The 25,454-nt window shown below is 40.7% G+C and overlaps 2 protein-coding genes across 5 annotated transcripts; both read right to left on the reverse strand.

Moving 5' to 3' along the window:
• Nucleotides 1-285: 285 nt before the first annotated feature.
• Nucleotides 286-15,716, reverse strand: ganabb (glucosidase II alpha subunit b). 4 transcript variants are annotated; one of them, XM_055034304.1, is made up of 26 exons: nucleotides 15,701-15,716; nucleotides 15,468-15,525; nucleotides 14,614-14,715; nucleotides 14,412-14,520; nucleotides 12,893-13,020; nucleotides 12,615-12,794; nucleotides 12,343-12,408; nucleotides 10,247-10,304; nucleotides 10,079-10,160; nucleotides 9,893-9,989; nucleotides 9,632-9,812; nucleotides 9,344-9,497; nucleotides 8,887-9,122; nucleotides 8,228-8,354; nucleotides 8,051-8,130; nucleotides 7,619-7,759; nucleotides 7,339-7,435; nucleotides 7,114-7,215; nucleotides 4,697-4,940; nucleotides 4,454-4,518; nucleotides 3,244-3,320; nucleotides 3,090-3,164; nucleotides 2,837-2,950; nucleotides 2,645-2,754; nucleotides 2,394-2,494; nucleotides 286-1,574 (listed from the first exon to the last, which is right to left on the reverse strand). In XM_055034304.1, the coding sequence occupies exons 2-26, from the start codon at nucleotides 15,485-15,487 to the stop codon at nucleotides 1,468-1,470; spliced, it is 2,853 nt and encodes a 950-aa protein (XP_054890279.1). In that variant the 5' UTR covers nucleotides 15,488-15,525; nucleotides 15,701-15,716; the 3' UTR covers nucleotides 286-1,467. The 4 variants fall into 4 exon arrangements, with proteins under 4 accessions (XP_054890279.1, XP_054890280.1, XP_054890281.1 ...); XM_055034305.1 differs by lacking the exon at nucleotides 15,701-15,716 and having other exon boundaries at nucleotides 9,632-9,809; nucleotides 15,468-15,539; XM_055034306.1 differs by lacking the exons at nucleotides 15,468-15,525; nucleotides 15,701-15,716 and adding an exon at nucleotides 15,252-15,443.
• A 1,127-nt stretch (nucleotides 15,717-16,843) lies between these two features.
• On the reverse strand, nucleotides 16,844-23,491 carry ints5 (integrator complex subunit 5). Its single transcript, XM_055034729.1, has 4 exons — nucleotides 23,284-23,491; nucleotides 21,345-21,597; nucleotides 18,780-20,753; nucleotides 16,844-17,877 (listed from the first exon to the last, which is right to left on the reverse strand). Exons 1-4 carry the CDS (start codon nucleotides 23,358-23,360, stop codon nucleotides 17,170-17,172), a joined length of 3,012 nt encoding a protein of 1,003 aa, XP_054890704.1. The 5' UTR covers nucleotides 23,361-23,491; the 3' UTR covers nucleotides 16,844-17,169.
• Between the last annotated feature and the right edge of the window lie 1,963 nt (nucleotides 23,492-25,454).

The raw sequence follows: 25,454 nt of genomic DNA on the forward strand, positions 1-25,454 counted from the left end.
ATGTCTTGAACTTCCTTCATCTACTCCATTGTCCTTTACTTTGTAGAAATACATTTTAAGAAATTCCACTTTTATTGGACCCATTAGCAATTTAACCAGGTTCAATTAAAATACTAATATTACAAGGTGGAATACTGAACCTTAAAGTTAACAGTTTAAGTATAGTCCTTTTTAGGGGCTCCGTAGATAGTTACCCTGTCTGAAACAAATAGTTATCCAGACCTTGAAAACAGTGACACAAAAACCCAAAACAAAAAAAATTACTGGAAAAAATCAGACTTGTTATTTTTCACATTTGGTCAAGTTTATTTTCACTTGGTCTCATCTGTTAGAGTACATCAGACAACTTTGACAGCTGAAGTGCAATCATTAACTTCCGTTTTCACCAATTCAAGCCATTAACAAAAAACGATGCGGAGGTAACATTTATGCTCTTGAAAACAGAAACTTGCAGAACCTTCCCTCCTGCAGGTCAGACGATTGAGCTTGATGCATATTTTGGATTGATGTTTCTGTAGTTCAGATGGCTTTAAATAGACAACTGTTTAGTTGATGTAATAATAAAAAACCCAAATGAAGAGTTCAACTAACACCTAGGAAACACATGAAAATCTAATTTCTTAAGGGCTCACCCTTCTGTAAGTGCATTAAAAACAGGATACGAAGGGAAGAAAAATGGCTCAAAAGAGAAAACACATTGTCAGAATCATCCAATCAGTGGTTCAACTCCCCAGTCTAAAACCCAAACTGCAATTAAGAAAATTACTTCAAAATAGAAGCAACAAGAAGAAACAATTTCTATTTAGGACTGAGAAACTCAGTGACAGACTGGAAGAAAATGATTTGCTGAGAACTGCTAAACAAAGATGTTTTGTGGTGTTGAAAACAGTTTTTAAAAAAAGCATGATAAAAGATTTGAGCTATAAAGGAGACGGTTGTTGAACTGTCCCTCAACTTTTAAATTTGCACGAGGAAAGAAGGCTGAGATCTTACCTGATTCGACTTTTCCTATAAGAGGAATGACAGATTTCTTCAAATTCAGAAAGGAAACAGCAGTAGGTGGAGCGTGTGATGAGAATGTTGGCCTTCATTATAAATACCAAACACCCTTTACAGTGATGCGTTTCTTATGAGGCAGACAGAGTGCTAAACCAAGAGAAAGATTCAGCAGCAAAAGAAAGTCTTCCCTGAAAAACAAACATTTTCCTATCTAGTAGTAATTTTTAATCGTTGCCATCAGGTCTTACAGTGTGACAGAACACAAAGAGGAAGTGGCAAAGTTCAGTGTCAACGAACTGTGTTAATATGGAAGGAAAGTGTGATCTGTGTGTTTCTGCAGTTACTCTGACGTCCTGCTCTAGTTAGTCTGGAGTATTAATGGAGTCTGTCTATTCCCTAGTCTCTCCATCTCCTCCTGTTTCAGTCTAGTTTGCTCGTTTTCTGTTTTCGTCTTCTGTCTCTGGGGGGTCACTGCAGGGTCACGCTCCAGTCTGCCCCCACGTTCATGTCAGGCTTGCGGATCGTTAACACAGACATGGAGGCGTCGAAATCAAACTCCAGCTGGTTCTCGCCATCTGCATAAACAAAAAATGAAAAGTATTCACATCCTCTGAAAAGTTTTTGCTCATACTACATTATGAGATGAAACTATTGGGGCAGCATGGTTATATGTAAAAAGTTTGTTTGCTGATCAATTAGAAAATACAACATGAAACCTTAAGATCTGAAGATTTCTTAGTCTGAACTTTTTTTCCTCAAGACAGTAAGGACAAGAATTCATGCTTCAAATGATCTTATTTTAAAGTTTTGATGCAGACAAGCTGGTCATAATAAGCAAATAACTGCATGATAAAACAAAATCACTCATTTCCACTGTGATTCATATTTTTTAAACGGGCAATTTTGTTTACAGATGCTTCATAATCTATTTTTCTGATGCTTCTGATTGTGTATGGTTTTTATCTATAATCTTTGGTTGTTTTATTGTTATTTTGGATATTTAAAATGTCTTCCAGTTCCAGGGTGTAGTCCTCTGCACAAAATTAAACTTTATTAGATTTTTAGAGGGTGAACTGGCATGATTATCCCCTTAATTATATTGTTGAAAATTGTCTCAAGACATTATTTTTTATCACAATAATTTTTTGGACAATTTATTATGCAGCAAACTTTGTTACTCTGACAGATAAATTAGTTATTTTTCTAGTTTACTTCTAAACTTTATTACAATCCTCCAATAATTCTTACGTACAAAAGCTTAAAATAACAATTTTTTTATGTGTTTTGAATCTGTTATTTTTTTAATCTGAATTAAGCCTCTACCTTCCCATCAAACCCTAAAATGTTTATTTTTAGTGTCCTGTATCATGTGACAAAGAGCATCAATCACTCACCAGCAGTTCTAAGAGTAACATTGCTGGGTTTACTGGCTCCCAGTATGATGATGCGTTCCACCCAAGATTTGGTTGTAAACTGGGCGTTTGGCTCAAGGTCACTGTGAAGAAGACAGAGGAACAAATTCATCTTCAAACATGAGGCGTAACCATTACAGAAGTAGATAAATCTGCACTTTTATCATCCTGAGTTTCATTCTTTAGAGGTGGAAGAACAGGAAAGAGAGAAACGCTGAGATGATGCAACGCACACAGAGGAGAGGACGCCGTTGGCGAAGGAAAACTTCCTGTGGATCAACTCTTTCTTCTCATAGTTGAAGGTGTGGCCGTCATCGATGTACAGCTCTCCTTCTGCCGTTCTCTGTTGAATAACAGCAGAGCTTTGATTAGGACGACCCAGCAGAATCTTGCAGCTGCTCTTAGACGGCGCAAAGTTTCTTCACCTGATTATCAAGGGCCACATACAGAGTGTACGGGTCGTGCTCCATGCAGGTGGAGGACCTGCGGACTCGGAGCTTCCTGGGAATGATGGAGCCGCCGCGCTGGAACACCGGGATCTAGCAAGAAAGCACAAAAAGCCGGCTAAATCAGTGAACTTGTGACAGAATACAGCAGAAGTTAAGAACTACTCTAAAGCAGGAAAATGAGACATTAAAATCTGTTGTAATTGTATATTCAATTTTTGTGACAGCTTACGGAGCTCATGGTGACAGGAATGTAAAGGTTTTGGCCGCCGTTGTGCTTCTGGAAGGTGTGGATGTCAAACCAGACCTGAGGACAGACACACAGGGTCAACCATCACCTCCTGAACTTAAAACCATCAAAACGTGCTGCAGAGCGAGTTTGTCACCTCGTGTTTCCCCGGCAGGTAAGCGGTGACACCTCTGGCTCCCTCTTCAGTTACCGGATGCACCAGCAGGTCTCGGCCTGCAGCAGAAACCCACCACACAGGAGAAAATCATGAATGTTTTATTATCCAAAAATACTGATTTCATGAGTAAAACAACTACAAACTACACAGCGAGTCATTTTAAAGCTGCATTGTGTAACATATTTGACCACAAGATGGCAGCAGAAACAAGTTATTAATTTTTCTTCCATTTTGTAAGCTGAAAAATAAGTTAGACAATCACGAAGTGAAGTATCTGCATACATCTGTTCAACTTGTTAACTAAACTTCTACCTTAGAGAAGGTAGAAGTTCTGAAGTAGATTTAATTAGTATTTGCTCCCTTCTGTGTGTAAACTTTCAAATGTTCTTATATTCCCATTAGAAAACCAAGGTGACAATCAGAAGATATCTTTCAGTCTGACCGGCCTTGATTGAGACCGACCATTTAGAAGCTCAAAAACTAGATTTTTTTTGTTGTGTAGTGTGAATTATTCCTGCCTTATTTTCTGTTTATGCTACAAGAATAATGACTGCATTTTTGATGACTTGATACTATTTGTGCAACATATGATTATTGAATTATTGAGCAAGTTTGTGATTAATGTAAAACATAATAAATTTAATCCTCTAATGTATGAGTCAAAGTTTGGAACATTACTGGTAACTATACTGAACCTTTAGCTGACCTTACAGAGTCACTTATATGATTTTTCACTGGAATATTTTTGGAAAAAAACTTGACTAAAGGTAAAAATTAAAAAAATAAAAAAACGCAACTTTTGAAACTACTTCCACACTTAAACTTGGGGAATGACTGTGTTACTTTTATAATTTTGTCTACATTAAATTTATTTATTTATTCATTGCATTTTGGCAATTTTAAATCAAGTTTACCTCATATAACCAACCTAAAGCAGGAAAACCCCACAGGATCAGTAACGATCATTATTGCTTTTCTGTCTAGCAACAGCAAAGCAATAACAGCAGCAATATAAGAGAGGGAATATTTCTACTCTACTTCAAAAAATCCCTGAGTTAAGATCAACTGGAGAGAGAGAACAGCTGCACAACAGTTCTAGGGTAGAACTAGTTTGTAATTAGATTCATGAAATAATCTGATGAAACTCTTCATAATCATTACAGAAAGAGATTTGTGTTTTGTGCCTCACCGAGCAAAAACTCATCATCCAAAGCAAAAGTCGCAGGATCCTGGGGATACTCCACCCAAAGTGGCCTGCAACACAAGACAGGTTATTATTTACCTGAAAGACAAAGCTTTTCTATACCGCTCCTCAAAGTTTTAAACTAAAAACTTGTGATGAACAATAATTTCATCATGTTACAAATAAACACCTCACTCCTCTGAGCATCAGCAATACACACGAGAGGGAAAAACCTTTCCCTGTCCTCACCTCATGACGGGTTCTCCAGTGTGATATGCGAGGTAGAACAGCTGGTACCAGTAAGGCAAGAACGTGTAGCGCTGGCGAATGGCTTCGCGGATCAGAGCCGTGTTTTCTGGACCAAACAGCCATGGCTCGCGGCGCGGCGTGTCCAGGTGGGCGTGGGCCCGGAAGAAGGGTTGGTAAGCTCCCGTCTGGTACCAACGCACCAGCAGCTCGGTGCTCGGCGACTTAAAGAACCCGCCGACATCAGCTGTGGAATAAAAAACAGTCCTTTATTAATCCCACATTCAATTCACTTCAATAAAAACATACCCAAAAACAATCTGAATTTACTACTAAAATTAAAACTAAATAGAAATCTGAGAGATTTTTAAACACAGAACATGTTTTGTACGATCATTGCACAACTTTACATTTAGTCTAGGAAATTGACTTTTCAATCCAAAAGGTTTGATTAAAAACAACAAACTGACCTTCAGAGAAGCTTTTTCTCAAACCAGATCTCTTTTTGTGTTAAACAACAAACTCATTCATTTCAATAAAGTCTAAACAGCAGCCAGCACAATTCAAGCCAACATAACTGAACAATAACTGAACAATAACTGAAGAATAACTGAAGAATAACTGAACAATAACTGAACAATAACTGAAGAATAACTGAAGAATAACTGAACAATAACTGAACAATAACTGAACAATAACTGAACAATAACTGAAGAATAACTGAAGAATAACTTAACAATAACTGAACAATAACTGAACAATAACTGAACAATAACTGAACAATAACTTAACAATAACTGAACAATAACTGAAGAATAACTTAACAATAACTGAAGAATAACTGAAGAATAACTGAAGAATAACTGAACAATAACTGAAGAATAACTGAACAATAACTGAACAATAACTGAACAATAACTTAATAACTTAACAATAACTGAAGAATAACTGAAGAATAACTGAAAAATAACTGAACAATAACTGAACAATAACTGCAAAATAACTGAAGAATAACTGAACAATAACTGAACAATAACTGAACAATAACTGAACAATAACTGAACAATAACTGAAGAATAACTTAACAATAACTGAACAATAACTGAAGAATAACTGAAGAATAACTGAAGAATAACTGAACAATAACTGAACAATAACTTAATAACTTAACAATAACTTAACAATAACTGAAGAATAACTGAAGAATAACTGAAAAATAACTGAACAATAACTGAACAATAACTGCAAAATAACTTAACAATAACTGAACAATAACTGAAGAATAACTGAAGAATAACTGAAGAATAACTGAAGAATAACTGAACAATAACTGAACAATAACTGAAGAATAACTGAAGAATAACTGAAGAATAACTGAACAATAACTGAACAATGACTGAACAATAACTGAACAATAACTGAACAATAACTGAACAATAACTGAACAATGACTGAACAATAACTGAACAATAACTGAACAATAACTGAACAATGACTGAACAATAACTGAACAATAACTGAACAATAACTGAAGAATAACTGAACAATAACTGAACAATAACTGAACAATAACTGAACAATGACTGAACAATGACTGAACAATAACTGAACAATAACTGAACAATAACTGAACAATAACTGAACAATAACTGAACAATAACTTAACAATAACTGAACAATAACTGAACAATAACTGAACAATGACTGAACAATAACTGAACAATAACTGAACAATAACTGAACAATGACTGAACAATAACTGAACAATAACTGAACAATAACTGAACAATGACTGAACAATAACTGAACAATAACTGAACAATAACTGAACAATAACTGAACAATAACTGAACAATGACTGAACAATAACTGAACAATAACTGAACAATAACTGAACAATAACTGAACAATAACTGAACAATGACTGAACAATAACTGAACAATAACTGAACAATAACTGAACAATGACTGAACAATAACTGAACAATAACTGAACAATGACTGAACAATGACTGAACAATAACTGCCGCTTCATCACCAGGGGAACGTCTGCCATCACTATGGCAACACAACAGACCAGTTTCCATAGCAACATTACCAAACACTGCAGGGTGTTCAGTGGGATTATTATTTCCACAGTGATAAGAATCATTATTTTAGGTTTCTGTGATTATTAATGAGGTAAATAACTTTATACTTCATTTCTTGTAAATTACATAAACTATAAAATTAACATGAATATACTTTATTGTTCCCCAAAGAGAAATTGCTTATTTGTTGACAAGCTACTCCATTGAAATATATATTAGCAAATATAAATAATTTAAATAAGATCCAAAAAAATAAACAAGTGTGTTAATGTAATGGCAGTAATTTTCTTAATACTGTGTGTTAAGCTGTGTGTTTGTTTCTGAACTCACCACCACAGAAAGAGATTCCCACCAGGCCCAGACTCAGACACATGGGGATCGAGATCTTCAGGTGGTCCCACTCTGCAGCGTTGTCTCCAGTCCACACAGCACCTGCATGCAAAACAACACATTTTGCATGTAAAAAGGCCTGTCTCGTGTTATATGTTTATCTTTTAACAGATGTTGAGTCGACGTCAGCAGGTAATCTGGAGGTAAAGGTGCTGGTGGCCTCACCGTAGCGCTGGGAGCCAGCAAAGAAAGCCCTGGTGAGGACAAATGGTCTCTCGACTCCTCCAGACCTCTGAATCAAACCCTCTGCTGTGGCCCTGTGCTGCATGCGGGGAAAACAAAGAATTTCATCACTATTTTACATTTCCTACCAGCTAATTTCTAGAAAAAAGTAGACGTACCAAGTCTAGCTACAATGGATCATCCTTTCCATATTTAGTTAGAGTCAAAAAAGGCAGAAAAGTGGCCTAAAAATCACAGACCGACTCGGCTTAAACTCACTCACCACATAAAGGCCGTATAAATTGTGCACATCGCGGTGCTCCCAGGATCCGTGCTTCGCGTCTTTGTGCATGGTGACCTCCGGCCCGTTGAACACGGACGGCTCATTCATGTCATTCCACGTATACAAGTTCTCCATGGAGCCCTGCAGAGCAGACACACTCCGTTTAATCTAAACTACGACACAAAACAACCTAAAAACTGTAAAAAAAATTTAAAAAAATTAAAAAAAACAATAAAATGAAAAAGTTGTAATCATGTCTGAGGCTCAAATGTAAGCAAAGAAAATATGTTGTGAATGTTTCCAAAGTTGAATTAGGTGCCAACATTTAATAAGACACGGCTTCTAATTGAGCCTCGTTTTCTGGCTTTACTCTGCACAGCTGAATGGTTCATATCATTTACAACATCACAAACCTCCACGTGAGCTACTCACCTCATACTGATCGTAAGCAAACTGGCTGGCCCACCAGGCCCTCATGTCAGAACGGGTGAAGTCTGGATAACCTGCACTCCCTATTTATTCATCAGCAGTGAAGGAAAACAGAAGAGAAGATGAAAAAAAAAAATCTGATTTTAATCTCTAGATAAAAAATAAAACAATCAGTCTTACCAGGCCAGCACCAGCCTTCGTAGTCTCCGCCATCTTTATTCTTCACATAGAAATCCCGAGAGCGGATCTCGTTGTGGATCTTGTAGTTCGTGTCTACTTTGATGTGAGGGTCGACGATTGCAACCATCTGGAAGGAATAAAATGTGCTGAGCTTCAAGCCAACAGAGTTTAAAATCTACTTCAGGCAGCACTAACGCTGCATAAAAGATTTAATCCTGTTTTCATTTCAGGGCTCTCCACTTTCCAGACTCGGATTTCTATGTTTCCAACAGTTCTTATAGTATTCTGGATATGTAAGTGCAAAACTTTTACCTCCCATTTATTTGTAGAAGCTTAAAATAGAGGTTTAAGTAGCTTGAAACACACATTTGATGTAAAAGAGGGTTTCAAGTCTGGAAATCATTCTGAATGATTTGCTTCACAATGGAACTAGACAATAAATCTATCACAATGCTAAATAAATTTAAATTACTACATATTTAAATATATATCAATCTATTACAGCCCTTCTTTTTTAAGAATCTCTGTTTTGTCCATAAGGTAATTTAATAACTATTTAAAATAGATAAATATCCAGATTTAGAAAAGGATAAAACCCAAACTCCAGATTTCATAAGAACTCTTGAGGGTCTTAAATATACAGATTTTGTCAGCTGTACCTTGCGTTTCTTGTCCAGGAGACCCTGCAGCATCTCTTTTGGTGATGCAAACTTGTGAGGATCCCAGGTAAAGTAGCGCTTCCCGTCTGTGTGCTCGATATCCAGCCAAATGAAGTCATAGGGGATGTCGTGCTCGTCAAAGCCGGCGTCCACCGAGCGCACGTCTTCCTGGTCGTTGTAGTTCCAGCGGCACTGGTGGTATCCCAGTGAGGCCAGAGGGGGGAATGCCTGAGTGCCTGAGGGGCAATAGCACCAAAGAGGACAGACACAAGATGATCTCTGCTATTTGGTTGCAAAAAAAACTATATAATTGTTGCAGATGTTTCAATAGTTAGTTTCCTCATTTGCAAATCAACAATTCTAAGAATTGCCATTTAAAATCTCATCAGAAGGAGCCAATCGGTAACATGAAACCATGGAAATTAAAGCTTATTTCTCATTTCATGTTCTTTCTCACCTGTTAGAGAAGCGTATTGAGAGAAGACGTCTCTGGGAGTCGGTCCCAGCATGAGGAAGACATCTATGATTCCACTTTCTGAGATCCAACGAACATCCGTCTGTGGCGTCTCACTGGAGCCCTGAACAAAGTCCAGCATTTTCCCAAACACCGTCTGGAGAGAGGAACAAAATGGAATTTGGAAACAAAGAAATTCCCTGGACTCATTTCAAAATCCTCGAGGCTTTAAGGAGAAACCAGGAAGTGAATGCTGCTGGCTAATCTCTGGTCATGGAGAATAGACTTTACCTTTCCTGATGTGTTTGAACTTATATCCACCCAGGTTTCTGCAGCATTGAGCCAAAAGATGCCCATAGTACGCTGAATGTTGTGTGCCAACATTACTGGAACTGCCCCATACAGGGCCATCGGGTTATACAGTTCATACTGGAAAACATCCAGGTTATACAGCCGATATGGATCCCCACTACTGAAAACAAAACCAGAGGGATCCACATGTCATTTCTGCATTTGAGGTTTTGATAGATGAAACCTGCAGCTGAGACTCACTCTGTTGTTTTAAGCTTGAGGGTGTCTGCGTGTTCGGGGATGCCGTAGACGTGCTCCACGCCCGGCAATGAAAAGTCTAAACTAACGGCAGAAGGACCTGAGGAGAGAGACGACGGGTAAAACAGTTCAACTTTCATCCTTTCTCATACAAATACCTTCAGCTAAAGCTAAAACTGCATGCTGTACCATTCGGTTTGCTGTCTGTGTGAGATTTAAACGTCTCTTCCCACATCCCGTCTTCTACTTTCTCTTCCTCTTCTTTTGCAGTCTGGGAGTCAAAAGACAAAAGTAGTCATGGACGAGCAGGAACCATGAGATGAACCCTAAAGAGCCAAGCAATGAATCTCCAAATACCTCAGTCGGGTTCGCCGGATCCGTCCCCTCTTTGTTCTCAACTTCCGGGTCAGCCTGACTGCTCAGAGCGAAGGATGAACAGAAAAGAAAGAGCATCACTTTGGCCACCGTCTCATAAAAGGTAATAATATGCTGAGATAATTAAACTATAGTTAAAGGTAAATAAAACATGGAACAGGGTGCAGGATTAATGATTGTCGCCTCACCGCAGAGACAACTGAATAAAACTACAAAACAGATTGATCTAGCTTTGATCACAAATAGGGACGGAACAACTCCCTGCCTTGTGGCTACTTCAGGCTTGGTATTGATAAACCAGAGCTCAGCAGCTCAAGCGTTGCAAATAGAAACCAGAAGATCCAAAATCACCAGAGTTTAACCCTAGAAGCAGCTAAAAAAAAAAATCCTTGAGCTGCAGAAGTACATGACGGTAAGAAGTAAACATGCAGTGGGCAGCCAACCCAACCTGTTAATGTCCAGAGGAAGCGATTTAAAATGACCTTGAATTAATGCAAAACTGCAATCAGAAGTAGAACCACAAAGAGAGATGTTGCTGACAGGAGCTGATCAGCAAAGCCTGAGGGGACAGACTGCATGGGGGCTCAGACAGACATTCAGTATTGGAACTTGATGAGTATTTAAAACGCTTTAACTTTGAGACAGAACAACACAGAGTCATCAATAGCACTCACTACAAGGCCAGAGGTTTCAAAGAATTTGACAACTATTCCACAAAACTGGACTTTCTGGAGAAGAATCAAGAATAAAACAAGTCTAAAAAAAAAGCCAAACTTTTCCAATTCACAACATCGGAGAGGGTTTATATAAAGGTTTGTCAACCTTCTTTCTCCAGAAAGAGGTTGATAAAGAAAATACTAGAGCAACAACTAGCAATTATTTTATTAATCGATCATTCTATTGGTTATTCTGATGATTAACCAAATAAAAAAAGGGACACAATCTACAAAACCTTTTTAATACATTAGTTGACATTAATATATGCAAATATACAAATAATAGAATTATTTAAAATAAGAAAACAAGCATTTTACTGCCTAAAATCAGCATTTCTGGAGTGAACGCTTGATCATTTGTGGCAAAGGATTCGTCTGCAGCTAAAAAAACATCCACATGTGAAAAGTTCAGCGTTTCTGTTCAAATATCGATGCAATGACTAAATAGTGTAATGAACCACTCAGTGGAAACACAGAATTAGAGACTTGAGACGTTTCCAGACTGCAGTGGAGGTTGACAGAGGTAAACATGAATCCGGAGCTACAATGACGAAGTATCAGAGTGTCCCAGTCAAAGTCCAGACCTAAATCGTCTGGAAATCTGTGGCAATACTTGAAAACTGTTGTTTACATTGTCGCCCTCCATTCATTCTGACTGAGCTTGATCAGTTTTAGGAAGAGAAATTCAGTCTCTAGATGTGTAAAGCTAGTGGACACAAACTAAAAGATTCGACTGCAACCACAACAAAAGCTGGTTCTATACTGTTAGTATGCAACAGTGCTGCATACTAAGCAGTACCGTTACTTCCTGTGCCACACTTTTCAGATCTAAAAACTTATCCAACACATTAATTACTTTACTTCTACTTTATTATTAACGATATGCTACTCTGTGTTGTTCATCAGATAAATTCCCAATAAAATAGTTTGTGGTTGTAATGTGAGAAAGTTTAAGCGTTATAAATACTCAAATCTATATCTTCAACCCTTTACTCAGACTTTACTTGCCACATGTTGTAAATCAAGCAGTTAAAAAATGTAGATCATCAGATGAGCTACTGGACGAGTTAATGCTTCAAAAAAATCTGACAAAAGTGAAAGTTTAAATCAAACCCAGAGCTAAAATTGAACCCTGCAGCTTTTTCTAATGATCAGATTGATTTTTTTTAAGCATCTGAATGTGAGGATGACTCAGTTTTAAAACTACATCCAAACACCTTCATGCACACAGTCACCCACACCCTAACCTACAGTCACATCAATTTCAGGGTAAATAAAGTTGGTGTGATGGGAAACCCTGTGTCTTATGCAACTACGGGCAGCAGAGGCACAAGGAACAGAATACACATTAAGGGTCTTTACCTAGAGAATACCCTCTTGATATTATCCCACACGCTAGCCACTGTGCTAGTTACTTTATAGGAGAAACTAGGATGATAGGGAGAAAAGGACAGAACAACGAGTCAGAGACAGCACTGAAAAAACAAACCATATCATGGGAACAAAAACTGAATTTATCCACCGAGTGACGATGTGGATTATACAAAATAACAAAAAAAGAAAGACAGGGCTTTGTCTGGAAGTGTGTGAGTGTGTGTGTGTGTGTGTGTGTGTAGGTGTGTGTGGACTCTCACGTGTCCTTGCGCATCCTCAAGTGCTCAAAACCGAGCAGGCCTCGCGAGTTCAGGGACATCAGGACTTCGCGTCCCTCCACAATGTCAAGCCTGAAGGGCCGGGCGCTGACGATGACCCGCTGGGACTGCGCTCCCAGAGACAGCACCACCCCGTTTTCATCCTGGGACAGGAGAGACAGACTGGGACGGAGGGAAAACTTCAATTAGGAGACATAGTGGAAATAAACTTTCGACTCTCAGATTAAAAATGCAGGAGAGAAATATCACAAGATACTCACGGTTCGGTCGGCGGCTCCCTGATGAGCACGTCTGGGACTTCATAGCGAGGCTTCAGAGGCTTCAGCTCATTAATCTTCACCCTAGTTATGTTTCCCTGGAGACGGTAGAGCTCGAGCAGAAGACGCACCTGAAAGCAGAGATCAGCAGATTTCTCTTCAACACCGCAGCAACATCGCTGATTGGACTGAGCCAGAAACACAAGGAACTCACAATCTGCAATTTCAACTTTTGCCATGGGAAGCATTTCATGCAGTCTGTCTGCATGGAGGACAAACTGCTGCTCTGATGATAGCAGGTCACACTTAATACAGCTGAAAGGTCATTCTTAATGTTTCTGTGGAGGAATGTTGCCTTGAGGCAGATCTGACCTACACAATGATGTGCTTTTAATCTGCTAATTTGTGTTTATAATATCCAGAGTTTTGCCCATTCATATCGTCTCATCTATTCTTCCTGTTACTTTTAAACGTCCGCCACATACAATATAGTAGTAATAAAGTTTTGTTGTCTTATATTTTCCTGACTATTGCAACATGTTGGGTCTTGTATTTCCATCCTGTTGCAGATTTACTGCAACAGGATGGAAATAAGAGTGCTTTTCATTACCACAACTATAGTAGCTCAACCGCCTTAAAAATTGTGATTCAATATGGTGAGGCATCTGATTCGATTAACTAGTGCTCTGTGATGACTACTCACAAGTTTTAAAGCAGAATTAATTCAATAAATTATTTTTCCAAGCAGATGAAATTTGCTGTATATATGCTGTACGTAACAAAGCCTGTCAGTTACTATGGAGCCTCTCCTGAATTTCTACAATACCAAAGTGTCTAGTCAAAGTCGACTTTCATCACTTTATAAATATGTATAAATTAGTTACATTTTACAGAGTTCATATATGCTCAAATCTGAAGTTGCCACCTTTATAATCCACATACTTGTGCATTTTATGAATCTAAAACAAAAAGATGTACAAGTCAAGAACTGGAAACCATTGTGTCTTAATGGTTTGAATGGAAAAAAGTGGGAGTCTTGGAAATTACAGCTGATGTTAAATCCATCTTTGTGAGGCAGTTACTGTTTCAATAATGTTTAGCCTTTACTGTTGGGTAAATATGTGAATATTAACCCCATGTTTCAAGCAGGCAAACATTGCCAAGTTTAACTAAAAAAAATAGCAGCACAAAACTTAAATACTGTAAAATATGAGTTAAAAGCTTCAGGAAAAAAAAATATGCGTTAATTTTTATTAAATTAAGAATCTTAATCTTTCTTTGTAAACCATTTCACTTTAGATGTATGATGAGAGTAAAAGTCAAGATAAACTTATGTTTTGGTAAGATACCCCCCTTCTAACAACCTAGTATTGTATTTATACAATGCTCTTTACAACATCAGAGCATTTCCTTAAAGATTACAAGACCTACCTGATTCTCAAAATAGAAAAGTTTTAGATCCATTTTTATCTTTAAAACCCTTAAAGTAATGTACCCAAGTGATCATCCAACTTCAGTCTACCTTGTTATTGTCATTGATGAGCTGTAGGGTGAGTCTGGTGTTGGTCAGCTCCATGGTTTCCAGCAGGGCCCGATAAGGGGATTCTCCAGGCTTCATCGCTCGCTGGCGCCTGACATAAGGCAAAAACAGACATCAGTCATAAATCAGTCATTTTCATTTGAAAACATGCCTTTAATTTTTCATTTTCTCATGTTCCACTCACTTGCAGAAAGCACTTTGGTCGCAGGTCTTGAAGTTGCCCTTGTCCACAGCCCAGGACCCACTGAGGCACAAGGCCAGCCAGAGCAGCAGGACAGGCCCCATCCTACGGAGGAAAAACCAGCAGCACATCTCCAGTTCATGCACTTTGGTTTGATTGAGCAATAGCCAAATAAAAACCCGAGGGGACGCTCTAAAAACCTGAGGAGGGGCCGATAAACCTTACACTTGAACTTTGAGCTCGTTGCTCAAATCTGCCCTTAAATCAATTCTAGTTAAACCTTTTCCATTTAAATCCTGCAACCACACAATGTGTATTTAAATGAAATAGTACTAAGCACTGCTTTCTGAATTTTAAAAAGGCAGAACTACATCGAATGCGTCTCTTTATCCCTGTCAAATCTCACCGATGCAAATGAACGTGTTTGGACTATTGCCAAGATGAACGTCTTAGCTAACACAGCGGCTAACGACTGCTAAAATTAATCTGCGCCCACATTACTTAAAAAAAAATAACATATTACATACAGGTTGAACAAAATAACCGCAACACTATACGACGCTTTGGTTGAGGAATACTTTAGTGGCAACACTACGAGTATGAATAAGCTGCTCTGTAAATCTGAACACTATCATGCTAACCTTGCTAACATCCTGCCGAGCCGCTAATTCAATTGAAACGGAGACAGAGACTTTTCCCACTAGTACTGGGTTCCTTCACGACCTCCAAACCTTTAATGACGTCTGCATTCACTAAATTCACCCCACAACTTATAACCCCTGCCAGCAAGCAAAGAAACACCGAATGAAGACGGTGGAAAAATCCTGGATAAAAGAGCGGAACTGCTCCGTCCTCACCTCTCTGTGAAGGTGGCCATCTCGATTCGGGTCCCGTTTGCTCCGCCCCCTTTTCACTCTGCAACAAAGATCGTTTAAAAAGGAAGATTCTCAGCAACCGACCTAAAAATGAGTGCTCAGTTTTTACATCGACAAACGAACCGAGAGAGGGGGGATTCACATAAAAGTCAGTCATTTAGATATGCGAATAATGTTTAATGGAGCAGACATGGGAACTTCTTGGGAATATTTACCCTCTCAGTGTCGGACACGTCACCTCCAAGATCCACTCAGTGAGGCGCACACACGCATCCCGGATTTGTCACGGTGGATTTATTTCAGGCCACTGTGGAGATTAATATGAACTGCGCCTGTTGACTGCAAGAGCAACCTGGTGTTCTTATATCCTTAATATGAATTAAAAAGTGTAACCCTACCTGTAAAACTGACATTTAAATCAATCTGAACTTTTTAAAATACTTTATTCTGTTTGTATTTTTTCCCAAATTAATTCAAAAATACTTTATCGACCCCAAAGGGAAATTAAATGCCCTAAATTATTACTCCAGGTTCTTCACAGATGATGACCAAGAAGGATCTCCAGTACTAGTGTGTAATAACAGCTAATCTGAAGAAGTTTCTCACTGAAAACACTCTGTTGTTCGACAGCAGTCCCATGAAGAAGATGAGCAGGGTTGTCCCTTTTATTGATTTTATTCATAATACTTTGTACAATTATCTCCACACTCGTCCCTAGGACAGAACCAGCCTTCTTCAGCAGCTTGATTACAGAAAGTATGCAACCGAATCTCGTTAAAGTTGTTTTATGGTGTTGGTAAAGACATTGCTTCCGTTATCTTGTATTTAGAGTCCATTGAATTAAATTAAATAGAAATCAAATACTTTTTCTGCCCAGCAGAGTCTACAATGCTCAATAAAACCCATTCAAAAACAATTTTTTAAAATAAAATTCTATCAGGACTCCAGGCAGTGCAACTCATCTCAAATAATTTGAAAACCTGACAGCAAAATGCATAAAATGCCTCAAGTACTGGTGTAATAGTCCACCTTGGAGATAAGTGAACTTCGTTCCTAATGGTAGGATGCACAAGATCTTTAAAGATAAACGAGTGTTGAGGTTGAGTTCTCTTAAGGCACCATTAGCATAATGTACAGATTATAAAGTTGGTGCAGACATTGTCCATGTTTCAGTCCTCCATATCTCACTGTAACGTGGCTTTACGCGAGATCACCATGTTGAATAAACTGGAGAAATAGAAATGAAATATGACTGATTTTAATTTAGAAGCTGGGGTGAAAATGAATCTCAGTTTGAAACTTATCTGTAAAGATCTCCAGATCAACCTGATGATGCAGCAAAAAAGTACAATTTCAGCAGCTGTTTACTACAAAATTTATTTTGCAATGTGGTGTAAACAAGTTTTTTACTATAACAAAAATGGAAAGTATGTTTACAGAACAACTAGAATTAGTGGTTTTTCTAAACCAAAATTACAAACTAAGTTTGAAAACGATCTTTCTTTACAATTAAACACTTCCCAGGGCTATCTAATAGAAGTTGAATGGAAAAGTACAGAAAATATAATCTAAAACACAAACTTACACACAAAGTTTTACATTTATAAATTTTAAGTCAACTCTTTAAGCAACAACAGTAATCTCCCTGTGTGATGCTGACTTGCATCACCAGTTTGTTTCCCTCTCAGAGCTGAAACCGCCAGCACAGGTGTCCCAGTCTGTCGATGTTTTTATGCAGGACGCTGTGGATCGGTGCCACATACCTGGACACATCCCCGTCCCGAGAGAAATCCCTGCAGAACATGCCTTTATCTGAGCTGAAAACAAACTTCTGGGGCAGCGGCCCGTTCCCCCTGACGTATTCCCACACGGCCAAGAGCAGCAGCCTCACCTCAAACGGGGTCAGGTGAGCAAAAGCCTCGTGGACGTTGGCCAGCACAGGTGGCAGGAGCTGGCCTTCGCCCATGCAGGACACCAGCAGGCAGGAGGCCTGCAGGTGCCAAGGAGAGTCTGTTGACGAAGGCTCGCGGGAACCCTCCCAGTGGGACAGCAGCGTAGCTAGAAGGCCTCTGAGCACGGCGGAGCAGTAGCAGAGCGCCGGCCGCCCGGCCGCCACAACCTGAAGCAGGTGGAAGAGGACCGGGTGGGCCTCGAAGCACCGCCGGATGTGGATGTCTCGCTCCACGGTGGTGCGGGCGTGCTCCTCGGGGGGCCAGGACAGCTCCCCGTTGGCCACGTCTGGACAGACGTTTTCCACCAGCGTGACGGCAACGACCTTTGCTGCCTCAGCATTGATGGGTGGAGGCTCTTCGGGATCGGATGGCGACTGAGAGCCATTGAGGCTGGACGAACTGCAGCACTGGACGATGACAGCCAGGAGAGTCTGGATGTTCTGCAGAGAAAATACAGAAACACAGCGTACACAAGTGTCTTTATTCTGATTGATTTAGGTCCCATGGATGTGAAAGAATCATATTGAGAAAGTTATAGTCAGCAGGCTGCATACACTTAGTATGGATATTATTTTTTAAGATTCATTTCAATTATTTAACAGGACACTATCATATGTTTTCTATGCACATTGTGCCATTTTAAAAGCACAATTAGCTATAAGACTGAACTAACAGTTGTTATAAAAATGTTATATCATACATGACTTAAAAGGAATTAAGACTTTGAAATTTAATGCCTTGAAATCAGGCCTCTGTCTCTTCCTCTCCTGCTCTTTCTGAAATTTCACCTTCAGGAAGTTATCAAAACATGGCTCCTCTATTAACTCTTTAACAACATTTTTCCAATTAAATTAGAGCTCAGCAGATGTTCAGTTCCACCAGGTGTTTGCTAATTGCTGCTGGCTTGTCTGAAGGAGCTGAGTCAGGGAGTTGCAGGGAGGACTGCTCTGTGAGTCGGAAGCTTGGAAATTGCAGCTCTGAGAAGGAGGCGGTGCAAAGTCCACCCAAGTACATCTGACTGGCTGCCATGAAAATTGGAAGATTTCTCAAATACGCATGAAAGAGTCAAGGCAACAATCCTGCTATGTTTTTGATGATTGAATAACATTATAACATGATACAAAAACAAAATAGTTATATTACATAATAATGCCTCATTTAATTGTTTAAAGGGAAAATTACAACAAAATCATAAATAAAAATGAATGAACTTGTGCCCAGGTCTCAATTTGTTGTGTATTTCCGCTGATCTTACCATTAAAATTAATCGTTAAAGGATCATTAGTATGCATTGGTGTCCATAATGAGTAAACCTCTGAACAGAACTCCATCAGTAACCCACCTGGACGACTTCTGATGGATCGGGCAGATTTGCAGCAGTGCGAGCCTTCAGTCCCTTCCCGATCACTCCTGCGTGGAACACCGACCACACGCTGCCGGAAAAGTTCACCGTGGTGCCGAACCGACAGTTAATGTCCAGCAGAGACGCGCCCAGGTCAGGGGACACGGACGGAGAGGCCACAGGAGCTCCAGACATGTCGGCGATCTGGCCGCCAAACAGCTCAGCGTTGCCCTTGTGCAGCGCCCCCTCCACCAGCTGCTGGAGGATGGCCTTCAGGGTGAGGGCGGAGTACGCCGCGAACCGGGTCAGGAGCAGAACTGAGCAGCTCACAGCCTCGCCTGACTGCCCCTCGTCTTGGCCCGCCTTCCCTGCTTCCCCACGTCTCCTCAGTGCCAGGAAGAAATGCGTGACAGCGGCTCTGGAGAGCAGCAGCAGGTGCGCTGGGGAGGCTGTGCGGGGCAGTGGGCTGCAGGACAGCAGGCGCACGGCGGCATGAGACACGGCCGGGTCTCCGTGGAGCAGGAGAGGCCCGAAATCGTGGAGGTGCACGGAGACTGCAGAGCCGATCTGGGCGGCCATGGAGGATTGAGCTCCTGCTCCTGCTGCTGCCTTCTTCTCATCGTCCTGGCTCTGCAGCACTGCAGCCAGGTTGAGCAGCAGCTGGCGCAGCTGCCGGCGGCCCAGTGTGTGCGTGTGAATCTGAGCCACGCAGTGAGCCACGGCGGCCGGAACGAGCCCAACCATGCAGGACGACAGCGTGGCATGAAGCTGCCAGGCCAGAGCCAGCTCCTCCGGGTTGCGGGCCTGGGTGAGGAGCTGGCAGAGCGTCTCTGTGGCAATGCTGGGACCACCGTATACTGACAGAAGACACAGCAGCTGATGCAGCCAGAGGTGGCGCTTCCTCTCCAGGCGCAGCGTCTCCGCACACAGTGGAGCGACATGCGAGCGCAGTTCCTCCAGGAACGGGATGACCCTCTGAGGCTGAGAGGAGGTCGAACAGAAAGGGCTGATCTCTGACCCCTCGGAACGGTTGAAGACCAGTTTGTGGAGATGCAGCAGCAGCATCTGCAGCAGGCGGTCGCAGCCTTCTCGGACTCCTTCATGAGGCGAAGGCGTCGGCCCGGAGATGATGACGGATGCAGGCGTTGCTGTGTCCGCCAAGAAGCGGAGGACTCGGGCGCCCCCGGTGGGACTCTGGCTGATGAGGTGGACGGCCAGACCCAGCATGTTGTCCAGCTCCTCCCTGGGGAGGCCCTGCAGCAGAGCCTGCAGCTGCAGCAGCACTGCAGGCCGCAGCAGCTCCACCAGCTCCGAAGACACGGCTCCAAACAGGTTGGGAGACATGGCAGCGAGCTGCAGCAGGAACGGCACGGCGGCGCGTCGCAGCTGGGGGGACGCCTCCCAGGAAGTGGAGGACGATGAGGGAGAGAGGGGAGTAGAGGGAGCCAAGCTCTCCTGAAACATCCTGAGCAGCTCCTTCCTAATGCTGTCGGAATGATGCGCGGCGAGATGGCCCAGGATCCCCACCACAGAGCCGATCTTTGGCACTCTGCTGCCTTTTTCCACCAGCGGCCCCTGATCTTTGGCCCCGTGGGAGCAGAAGTCCTTCAGCCCGCAGGCCAGCACTCTGCTGATGATGGTTCCTGGGAAGGCAGAGCCGATGTGAGCCACCACCCAGTCGAAATGTGGCGAGTGTTTGACCGACGTGTCCAGCAGCGCATCCACACAGGCATCTGGGCACCAGGCCAACATGGCCGCCAGGCACTGGGAGTAGGCCTCCATGAGGGAGCGAGTGGCGGCGCAGGACATCCAGAGCTGCAGCAGCTCGTTGAGGCTGGAGGAGTGGGGGGCCACCCTGCGGCCAGCATGCTTGCTGCTCAGCTGGCCCAGGAGGTCCACGGCCCAGGTGGAGACCAGCGGGGCCCAGGCCCGCGGGTTCAGACGGATGAACTCCGACAGGACGCCATGAACCTCCTACAGCAGACAGGAAGGGATAAAAGAATAGTCCACACAAATATTTGATACATGGAACATAATCCCTTATATTCCAACATTTCAGAATATTCCAAACATTTGAGAACATTAAGATGCAAACAATTCAATTTCTACTTTTTAATATAAATTTAAAAGGCAAATGCTGTTTGTTTGAGTCTGTATACTCCACTTAATGATTAATCAATTACTAAATTACATGACATTTGTTGTAAATTAATTCATCATGATTAATTCAATTGTTTCAGCCATACCAAAATCTATGACACCAACACCGTAAAAACACAAATTTTAGTTATTCTAGTGCAATTACTTTAGTACAATGGAAGTAAGAAAAAAACTAAGTTTCAGCAGTAAGTAGCAGCATGTTTCAAGTCAATAATTCCTTAATATTGATGAAAACGTACTAGTTTCACTTTTAACAAGACATTTTCCCATGTTATAAATGTTATCCGATTAATCATCAGAATAATCAATCACTAAATCATTAGTTGCAGCTTGCTAAACAATTATGGAAATAACTACTTTTCTAAATATTTTAAGGATGCATAGGAAACTTGTATGACGTCTCACCTGTATGATGTCCTCCAGGTTGGAGGTCGCCCCAGAGCTGGTGTTTCCCTCCATCTCCAGGTTATGAAGAAACGTCGACACATGCTCGTCATACACACCCCTCAGATGCTCCAGCACAGCGCCCCTGCAGGCCGGGACCGAGCGCAGCAAGCGCACAGCGCAGCGGGCGTGCTCTCTGACACTGAGCTTCCGGCCCTGAACGGCGTCCACGCCGCTGATGAAGGACTTGATCTCCTGGGAGAGTTCCTGGGCACTGCGAGGGAAAGGACGAGATTAAAGTAGCACAACAAATAATAAGTTGTTGCTAAAGAAAAAACATCTGTAGAAGTTACCTATAGCAACTAACAGCTAGAAACTTGTACTACATACAACATTTCATTGGTACTTGGTACAAAAATGTACATTTATAGTACGCAAAATGCCAAAAGCGTAAAACTAAAACTGCACAACACTATGAAAACACAGTTAATACAGTGATACATATTAGTAGGATATTTTGCTTCAGTCTAACAGGGAAATCAGTCAGAATTGATGTGAAGATGGATGCAGGTAAATACTGGATAATCCTGAAAGAAAACTTGTTTGACGTTGCAAAACCCCCAAGACTGGGGTGGAGGTTGACCTTCCAGCTGAACTGAGACCTTAAACATACAACCAGAGCTGCCAGGGGATTAGATCATGTTTTAGAAAGAAAGTCCAAACCTACATTTTAATAGGAAACTGACAAATTAGAAAATTGGTGCCACCCTTTCTATTTGACTGAACTTTAGATGCTTTTCAAAGAAGATTCTGTCAAAAATCTTCGCTGTCTAGATGTGCAAAGCAGGTAGAGACGTTCACTGAAAAGTCTTGCAGCTGTAAATGCAGCAGAAAGTGGATGCACAAAGGAATGTGGTGGAAATTTTTTACTTTTAACGTAGAAAGTACTCCTAGAATAGAGCTTCTGTGTTTCTGTGTGTCTGCTCTGCTTCTCAAACTCTCTGTCAGTCGAGGCAGATGGATGTTTACACTGAACCTGGCTCTGCTGTAGGTTTCTTCCCGATAAAGAAGCGTTTTTCTCTCTGCTGTCGCTACATGCCTGCTCGGAATGAGGGATTGCTGTAAAGTCAACAATACAATGCTAGTAATTGTCTACTGTCGCTGGATGCTCATTCAGGAGGAAGTGTAACTTAATGCTGCTTGGTTTCCATAAACAGAAAACCCTTTTTAATAAACTTAAATAAACTGAACTTAACTGTATTGCTTTATAACAGTCAATTGATCCATTGGATTCAATTGACTTTTTTGTAAATTGCCTTGAGACAAGTGTGTTGTGAATTGGTGCTGTATAAATAAACTAAGTCGAATTAAGACTAAACGTAAGCCAATTTCTTTCTCCTACTTCACAATTAAAGAATACAAGTAAGGTGAAGTGATTAATCGGACTAGTTGTGATTGTCAAAATGATCAACTAATATAGTAATCAATTAATTTTGAACTGGAGTATAGTGACTCAAAAAGGCACACTGATGAAAGAACAACAAACTCAAATCAATAATTAATCCAAAACCATACCAAAAACGCAAACATTGTGCCTTTATGATAAAAGAAACCTATGTAAATATGTTCTATGTAAAACTCAAGTGGAATTATTTAAGCTTCATATTCTACAAAAAGTTCTCATTAAGCACTAATCTTTTACTGCATTTTTCTTATTATACAAAAAGGTTTTACATGAAAATCTGTATGTAGCGTCAATGTTTTTAACCAACTGTCTGACAAATCGATAGATTCATCAATGACTAGAATAATTGTTAGCTGCAGCCCTACTTTACATTTGATAAAACGCAGGTAAGGTTATGTAATAAACTATATTAGAACTATATTCCAGAGAAGTGAATGGTTTAATAAGGGTCCAACAGAGAACATGTCTCGGTCCAGTCTGCAGGGCTCCTCCTACCTCAGGGCGGCCGGGGCTGTGTGGCTGTGGGCGCCCTGCATCGCTTTCAACGGACTCCCGTCAAAAACCACAGACATGGCGGACTCCTTCAGCACCAGGCCGGCGCTTCCAACCCGTCCCTCGGTCTCAGGGCCTCGAGTCGGGGGGACTATCTAGAGCTCTCTGGGTGTTTGTTTGATGAAACTCAGGACAAATACAGGGCGGTCCACGGCCGGAAGTTGGAACTTCTTTTGCCGTTAAAAACCGGAAGCAGGCTATCCACTAAGTGTTCTCACTGGCGACACCTAGCGGCGACTGTGGGTTTCAACTTTCTTTTCCAGACACATTTTTAAAATTATGCCATAACTGAGCCACATTGTGATTCTTGTCACTCAGGGTTGATCAAATGCGGCGATGTGACTTCTGCTTTCTTATTTTCAGTTTAAAGTATTTACATACAAGTCCAGTGGGAAAACGGAGAAGTTTGGGGTAAAAATGGAGGATTTTGTTCCCTAACAGGAGCTCTTGATTAATTATGAAGAACAAAGTTTTATCAGAACATCAGTACAAACTTGATTATAACATTTATAGGTACGGTATTGATGGGATTTAATTTTTTCATTGACAATTTTCTCCATGCCTGCCCAAAACCCAGAAGAGATGACAGTTTAATAAATGTGTTACAGTCTCTGACTAGATGAGTAAAATACACAATTTTCATCCAAATCCTTAAGGGTAAACATAACAATGTTTATTGTTATGAGGGTAATTTTGTGCAACATCTTTAAATTATCTGACCTTTTAAATCATCCATGCCTTCCTCCAATTAATATTAATATGTCTATCCCAAAGAAACTTTCCTCTGGGTGATATGTGAGCTTTTTATGTCTTTCTTTATGTGTTGGTCTGAGCATTTGTTGTCCATACATACTTTAACTTTCTTTTCTTTATTTCTTTCCCTTTTAACCAGTGATTTTATTTTATTTCAAATAAGATCAATGACCTCTGCAGAAGTTCATCCAGAGAGCAACTGGTCTATTCTGGGCCCTCTTCCTCCCAGTTGGATGCATTCTTTATTATTTCTACCCCACCCTCCATTCAGGAAGCATCATATCCCCTTGCAGGACTTTGCAGGGGGATATGATTCTTCCTGAATCCAACTGGCAGGAAGAGGGCCCAGAACAGACCAGTTACTCTGTGTAGGAACTAGGACTATTTCTTATGCTGGGAAAACTTCACAATTACTCACAAGGAGCCAGATAGTGTTGCTGAAAAGAGAGGTGTCTGAGTTTCCCTCCCCGGGGGCAAATATTTGATAGGTGTAAGAAAATGAATGGATGGATGAACATAGGTGGGTAGAGTAAACAAAGGTTTCACTCAAGTATAGTAGCAATACCTCAATATATATACCAGTGTATATAAGTGCTGTAGTACTACTGAAGGAAAATTAAAAGCAGATCTCCAAAACATCACTCAAGTATGAATGAAAAAAAAATGGTAAAAAGGTTATGAACTTATCATAATGTCTGACTCAGTATTTCACAATTATGTCATCAGACACAAAAAACAAAGTCCAAAGTCTTGTATTTTATAGACTAAACTGACACCTACAAATGTCACAACAGGCTTCAGAGTTGGAAAATAAAATAAAAACGAAAAGCTTGTGTGGGAACAAGAGGTTTACTTTAACATAAACTGCAAGTTTGTGTCTCATGTTTTTGGTTGAAACAGGTTTACTCTTTATTCAGTGAAGTTACTCACAGTGATTAGAGTATTAAGAAACTTTTCCAACCAAGAGTAGTGATAACTCATAATAATATTACTCAGGTTAAAGTATTAAGTATTATATAGGAAGACTACTCCTAAAAGAACATGTCTTCCAAAAAGTTACTGAAGTAAATTTAATTAGTTATAACCCATCTCCTTAGATGAATATGCTGGGATTACATTTGACCACAGAACTTACTTCACCAACAGTAATGTGTGATAAAAAAAAAAGTAGAGATATCACTTCAGTTTTTCATTCACCTTAAAATCCAAACAATTGTTTAAAAAATGTGAACAGGTGCCTCAAGTGGAATGATTTTAAATTGTGACAGTCACGACTCTCAGCAGGTGTGATCTGCTGTCTGACTGAGCGTGCAGTGTTGTGGTTCTCACCCACAAAAGCAAGGTTTCTTCATGGTTCCTCA

This window comes from Poeciliopsis prolifica, unplaced genomic scaffold (assembly GCF_027474105.1).
Source record: "Poeciliopsis prolifica strain line A6 unplaced genomic scaffold, Auburn_PproV2 SCAFFOLD009, whole genome shotgun sequence".
Classification (NCBI taxonomy): domain Eukaryota; kingdom Metazoa; phylum Chordata; class Actinopteri; order Cyprinodontiformes; family Poeciliidae; genus Poeciliopsis; species Poeciliopsis prolifica.

What these genes read in the sequence shown, in the direction of transcription:
- ganabb (XM_055034304.1), bottom strand. Translation starts at nt 15,487, where the DNA reads ATGGCCACCTTCACAGAGAG. An exon ending in ACCTGCCGGGGAAACACGAG is followed by an intron (nt 3,165 to 3,243) that starts GTGACAAACTCG and finishes GTCTGTCCTCAG; the next exon opens with GTCTGGTTTGACATCCACAC. An exon ending in TTCCTGTCACCATGAGCTCC is followed by an intron (nt 2,951 to 3,089) that starts GTAAGCTGTCAC and finishes CTTTCTTGCTAG; the next exon opens with ATCCCGGTGTTCCAGCGCGG.
- ints5 (XM_055034729.1), bottom strand. Translation starts at nt 23,360, where the DNA reads ATGTCTGTGGTTTTTGACGGGAGTCCGTTGAAAGCGATGCAGGGCGCC. An exon ending in ACCTGGAGGACATCATACAG is followed by an intron (nt 20,754 to 21,344) that starts GTGAGACGTCAT and finishes TGTCTGCTGTAG; the next exon opens with GAGGTTCATGGCGTCCTGTC. An exon ending in ATCCATCAGAAGTCGTCCAG is followed by an intron (nt 17,878 to 18,779) that starts GTGGGTTACTGA and finishes TTTTCTCTGCAG; the next exon opens with AACATCCAGACTCTCCTGGC.